Genomic DNA, 6,232 nt, shown 5'->3' with positions numbered 1-6,232 from the left:
GGAAGGAAATGAAAGGTGTTCACTCTTCAGGAACATGACTTTAAGCCCTAAATCCCGATTCCGGGATGGGGAAGTGTATTGTGAGTTAAAGGATTACGCTAGTGTAACATATTACCCCGGATCCCGCATTCCCCCAGGGATAATTAGGACATAGTTTTGGTGCATTGCAAACCAAGACAGCAAGATAAACATGAGCGCCGCGGGCTGCTTCCCTGCTGCAGGAAACCTGCCTGTGCGCTTGAAGATATTTAAATACTTTTCCCTTTCTCCTATTCTTTCAGTCTACTCCTCAGTTTCACCTCTTCTTCTGTCCCCTTTTTTCCTGCTTGTTCCTACAAATGCCTCGATCTGTAGGAAGGTGCTGGTCAGAGCTCGCCCCGCGGTGCTACCGGGGCTGCGGCGGCCGCGTTGCCTCCGGCCCCGTCCGCGCTGGGCGCCCGTCGGGGACAACGGGGGCGGCCGCCACCGCCGCCCAGCGGACAAGGGCGGCCCTACAGCTCTGCCGGGCCCTCCGCCGCCGCTCCCTCGCCAGCACCGGCGCCTAAAGCCCGGCGGCAAAGAGCACAACCGGCTGCCCGTGGGGCGGCGGACGGCAGCGGGAGATGTTTGGTAGCAGCGGGCTTTCCTGACGCTGAAAAGCCTTCTCCGAAGTGCGGCACTGAGGCCGGGACCTGCTCCCGCCGCAGCACCGAGGGAGGACCGGTGATCTTCGGGTAGGGCACCGGTGACCGGTGAATCCCAGGGAAGCACCTGGATTTTTACCAGCGAGGACACAGACTCCTCGCCCCGCTCCTCAGGAGGGAAGGCAGGCCCCAAGCCGTCGCAAGCGGAGCAGAGGCCGCGGCACTCCACGCCGCATCGCTCGTGTCGGGGCGCAGCTTCTCATCCCGCACCGCTGTCCCGGGGCTGCGGCGTCTCCCGTCGGATCCAATCGTCCGTAACGAGTTACCGGCTGAACGCGGTCCCTCGTGCTCTTTGTGCTTCCTGTGCGTTCCCCGCACCCTGCCGCACCTCTGAGCGGGACTGTTTACCCGGGAAGCAAAACGCGGCGGGAAGCTTGGCTGGAGGCGCACCCGCGTTGCCGCCACAGCCGCACCGTGCAGGGCCGGACTGGGCACTCCCGGTTACGGGGCGGACAGGACAATGAGCGGGTTTAGAAGGGACCTTCGTGTCCTCCGTCCCCGCTCCTTGCTCCAGGCTGACAGTGGACACGCATCACCGGGACAGCCGTCGTATGCGGAGCGGGGATGCCAGCGGCCCCACACACAAGGCAATACTTAGTGCCGTCGCTAAACACCAGCTCCCCAGAAATCCCTCTTGCAGTTATCCTGCCCTAATCGTTTCCCGCGGCCCCACTGCCGTGCCCCGTTCCCCCGTGGCCCCGAGGTCTGCGGTCACGGATGTTTTCGGGGCTGGTCTGGTCTAGGGGTTACTGCAGGCCGGGAGGGGGGGTGTCGGGCTGCGCTTCATAGGACCCTGGAAATTGTAATTACTACTAAAATAAAACTCGGAGAACTCTAAATCATTCATTATCACCTTTATAATTACTCTTCTAATTAGCTTGACACGCCGCTTCATCAGGATTAATACGACGTCTTGTCGCTGGCACTTCCCATTATTCTGACATTTAGCCGGGGAACCGTCCCGGGAACACCGGATGATACTCTCCGGGGGATCCGATCCGGCGACCGGGGAATCGAGGCCCGACGGGGCGGCGGCGGCGGCGGGGACGGGCCCGGCAGGGAGCGAGGGCGCGCCCCCCTCCCGCGTCCGTCCCCGCCGCGGCCGCCGATTGGCTGCGGCCCGCGCTGCGTCAGCCCCCTCCCGGCCCTCCGCCAATGGGGGCGGGCGGCGGCGGCGGCAAAAGCCCGGGTTTATAATAAACGGCGGGGGGGCCGCGGCGGCTGTGACGTCACGGGGGGAGTCGCCGCCGCCGAGAGGAGCTCGGTGGGCACGGGCGGGCGCGCCGCAGTGGCCGGTGTCCGCCCCGCTCCGCTCCGCGCCCGCAACTTCCCGCAACAAAGTTGGTTAGCGGCGAACCGGCCCGGCGGCGATGTGGGGCTCGGCGGGGGCCCCGAGTTAGTGTCGACCGCGCCGCCGGTGCGCGGGTTGGGGTAACCCGGTTCCGCCCCCCGTCCCTTCTCCTCCACCCCCGGTGAGAGACCCCCGCGGCCGCCCACGGGGATGCGGACGCGGCGCTGAGCGTTTCGCCATGGAGGGGCCGAGCGGGTCCAGCTTCGGGATAGATACGATCCTGTCGGGTGGCAGCACCGGCAGCCCCGGAGTCATGAACGGAGATTTTCGCCCCCACGGCGACGGCCGGCCGGCGGATTTTAGGAGCCAGGCCACGCCGTCCCCCTGCTCGGAAATCGACACGGTGGGGACGGCGCCCTCGTCGCCCATCTCGGTGAGCATGGAGCACCCCGAGCCGCACCTGGGGGTGGCGGAAAGCCTCCCGCCGCCGCCGCACCACCTCCACCTCGGCCCACACCCGCCGCCGCCGCCGAGTTTGCAGCCGTCGCCCCCGCAGCCACCGCCGCCACAGCTAGGCTCGGCCAGCTCCGGCCCCAGGACTTCCACCTCTTCTTTTTTAATTAAGGACATTTTGGGCGACAGCAAACCGCTAGCGGCGTGTGCACCTTACAGTACCAGCGTCCCCTCTCCCCACCATACTCCCAAGCAGGAGGGCAGCGCTGCACCGGAGAGCTTCAGGCCCAAACTCGAGCAGGAGGACGGTAAAGCCAAGCTCGACAAGCGCGACGACACGCAGGGGGACATCAAATGCCACGGTGAGTACGGCGCGGCCCGGCTCCGCACCGGCTCGGCCGCCGCTACAACGCGAGCCGCGGCGCTCGGCCGCGATGGTGGAACGAAAATCGGGGAGAAAATCTGCGGCAGGAGCGCTCGCTCTGCCGGGGCCGTTCAGGGATCCTCGCTACCGCGGGGATAAGGCCGGTAGGAAATGAAATTAAATCAAATCGCCTATTTTTTAAATTTTTAATTTTTTTTTTAAAAATATCTGTTGGTCTTTCCTCTTTTTAATTGTTTTCTTTTTTTAATTTGGCTTCCCCGTTTTTAAGGAAATAGCCCGAGCAGCGGGATCGCATGGGAAATCAGACTGTATTTATTTTTAATGCAAATGCACATAAATGATTCTCTGGCTTTCTAAGAACCGGCGGCTCAGCTGCAGTTAGTGCATTCAGCCTTTTTATTTATGCTCATTCGCTCTAAAATTAAGATGAAAAATTCTACTTCCCTAATTAACAGCAAATAAAGGGGAAAAAAAAAAAGAACAAACCCAACCCAAACAACCCCACCCAACTTTTAATTAAAAATAAAATAATAAGAATAAAACAACAACTCGGCCCGCGCTCGGCGTAGTGAGATGTGAGGGCTTTGTGCGTTTGGCGAAACCCTCGAGTTTTCCCTGCACCGGGATAGAAGGTTTATTTCTCCATCTTCAATTTTTTTTTTTTTTTTTCAATTAGGGGTTTGGTGCTGATGGGGAAGCCCCCGCCGTGCGGGGTTCGGAAGTGAAAATAGCTATGTGTGCGTGGGAAGGGGAAAGAAGGAAAAGAGTGAGGAAAGGCAAACAGAGAGGGTATATTTTCCCTGCGGTGCCGGCGGAGCTGTCCTTCCCGCCGGCAGCCCGGTGCAGCCGGGAGGCAACAGGACAAAATTTCCTAATTTTGCTCAATTGAGTTATTTTCGCCAGGCTCAGAGCGGCGCGGTGCCCGCGAGTGCAGCTCATTTTGCTCTTTTAGCATTAGCATACGAGTGCCCAAACCAGATGTACAGTCTGGTCTGGCCATTTTTGTGTGCACCAACCTCCCCAGTGGGTCAATTAGGGAGATTATTGTTCTTCCTGCGGGGAAGATCAAGGAGCGCCACAAACTGGGGCCCGAGTGGAGCCGGATTGACAGATCGATTTCCCGGCGTTTCGGGCCGGGGGGAGAGGGCAGAAAATAACGAAAGCCCTGTAGTTGGGAAACGGAGAGCGGGAATCCCGCTGTTCCCCGGACGGGCTCGCCGCCACCACCCCCCGCCGTAATTGACCGTTCCCCCCGTGTCCCGGAGAAGTCCCCGGGGAGGGGGCGGCGGGGCCCGGTAACCGGGGCGGGGCGGGGGCCGAGCCGCTGTCCCGCCGGTCCTCACCGCTCTTGGGCTCACTCACAGGGACAAAGGAGGAGGGCGATCGGGAGATCAGCAGCAGCCGGGACAGCCCGCCGGTGCGGGCCAAGAAGCCTCGGAAGGCACGAACAGCCTTCTCCGACCACCAACTCAACCAGCTGGAGCGCAGCTTCGAGCGGCAGAAGTACCTGAGCGTGCAGGACCGCATGGACTTGGCCGCCGCCCTCAACCTCACCGACACGCAGGTCAAAACCTGGTACCAGAACCGGAGGTAAGGCGGGCCCCGTCAGGGCGGCGGCCCCGGGGAGCCGGGGCGGGCTTACGCCTCTGGGTTTGTGCCCGCGGGAGCCCGGGGTGCTGCGGGGAGCTCCCGGCTGCTGCCCCGCGCCCTCCCCGGCCACGAGCTGGGGGGTCCGGCTCCTGTCAACGCTGCCGTAATTTTCTGTCTCATTACATACGGTTGCAGCCACCCTAATTCTGTCGCAAACCATTAGTGTCAGCGCGTTGCGATCTAGCCGCGTACCGCGGTTATTAATTTGGCCGGAGTCGCCGTATGCATGTGTCGGGGGGTGCGGGGCTCGGAGGGGAAAGCGGGCAGAGCCGGAAAGCTCGCACGGTGTGCGGGCCCACGGGGACAGTACGCTCCGTCGGGCCTGGCTGCCCCATCGCGGCGCCCGCCCTGCAGCCTCTTGCTCCCCCCGGCAGGACCAAGTGGAAGCGACAGACGGCGGTGGGCCTGGAGCTGCTGGCCGAGGCCGGGAACTACTCAGCGCTGCAGCGGATGTTCCCCTCGCCCTATTTCTATCACCCCAGCCTGCTGGGCAGCATGGACAGCACGACGGCAGCTGCGGCGGCCGCAGCCATGTACAGCAGCATGTACCGGACTCCCCCCGCGCCGCACCCCCAGCTCCAGCGGCCGCTGGTGCCGCGGGTGCTGATCCACGGGCTGGGGCCCGGCGGGCAGCCGGCCCTCAACCCCCTGGCCAACCCCATGCCCGGCACCCCGCACCCCCGGTGAAACGGCACCGCGGTCCCCGCAACGAGCCCTTCCCCTCCCCGTCCCCAAACAAGCCCCAGCACCGCAGAGGAGGAAGCGAGGGGAAGCCGAGGGGCAGGAGCTTCTGCAGGCAGTCACCGGCCACCGAGGGAGGCGATCAGTCAGAGCAGGGACTCTTGAAACGTGAACCCAGAGCCAAGCCCGTAAGTGAAACGACCACACGCGGGGGAAGGCGGGCAGAGCCGCGGGGCGACCCGCCGACCTCGGCTCCTGCGAGGCAGGACTTGGAGCTCGGAGAGAGAGTTCCGGAGGGGGTGGAGGAGAGGGAGAGGGAGCCCGAGCCCGCCGGAGAGACTAACGGCTGCGGAGGACAGAGGGAATGAGAGCGCCTCGACCCCCGACCGGCGGAGAAGACCGGGGGAACGGAGAACTTTGCACTGATTTTTCTCATTACCTTTTTTTTTTTTTTCTTATCGAAAAGTGGCATGCTCCCTAATGCGAACAGAATTGTACAGACCGAGTGCTGAGTGCTATATCATATTTATTATATGTCGTCCAAAAAAGGAGAAAAAAATCACTTCTATACGTTAGTTTAAAACGAACAAACGTGGTTCTTCCCTATCCCTTTTCATGTCTTTTTGGATTCAGTAAAATAAATGCTTAGATGACAAAATATAGAATTTTTTTTTGTGATTGAAAAATCACAGGGGAAAAAAAGGAAAAAAAAAATAAACTTTATCTTTTTTTAACAAACGCAAAAATTCAAGGTAGCTAATTTCCCCGTGACGAGAACTCAAGAAATTCGGAGTAGAAAAGGCAGATGCCACTTTTTAATTTTGAATATTATATTGAATATATTTTGAATTTTAGGCTCATTGTTTCTTAACAGGCGCTGTTTTTCCCTATCTGTATTTTAAAGGAAAATCAAATCCCCCGCAGGTGTCGAGCCCCTTGCTGTTATTTTGAGCACCTGGGCAGGGCGGTAACGGGTAGTGGCTGTAGCCCCTTGGGGGCGGGTGCGACGGGGCCGTGCGGAGCCTGGGGCCGTGGCCCCGGCCCGGCAGCTGTCTCGGCACGGCGCTGGGACCGGCACTGAGCGCCGGC

At 60.8% G+C, this 6,232-nt stretch overlaps 1 protein-coding gene across 1 annotated transcript; it reads left to right on the top strand.

The window, feature by feature from the left end:
* The first annotated feature begins 1,934 nt into the window (after positions 1-1,934).
* BARHL2 (BarH like homeobox 2) lies at positions 1,935-5,876 on the top strand. Its single transcript, XM_039727155.1, has 3 exons — positions 1,935-2,789; positions 4,177-4,402; positions 4,837-5,876. The coding sequence occupies exons 1-3, from the start codon at positions 2,213-2,215 to the stop codon at positions 5,147-5,149; spliced, it is 1,116 nt and encodes a 371-aa protein (XP_039583089.1). The 5' UTR covers positions 1,935-2,212; the 3' UTR covers positions 5,150-5,876.
* The last annotated feature ends 356 nt before the right edge of the window (positions 5,877-6,232 follow it).

Source organism: Passer montanus, unplaced genomic scaffold (genome assembly GCF_014805655.1).
Source record: "Passer montanus isolate IOZ18808 unplaced genomic scaffold, ASM1480565v1 scaffold60, whole genome shotgun sequence".
Taxonomy (NCBI): domain Eukaryota; kingdom Metazoa; phylum Chordata; class Aves; order Passeriformes; family Passeridae; genus Passer; species Passer montanus.
The sequence above is the reverse complement of the archived record's forward strand: the minus strand, read 5'-3'. Positions and strand labels throughout refer to the sequence as shown.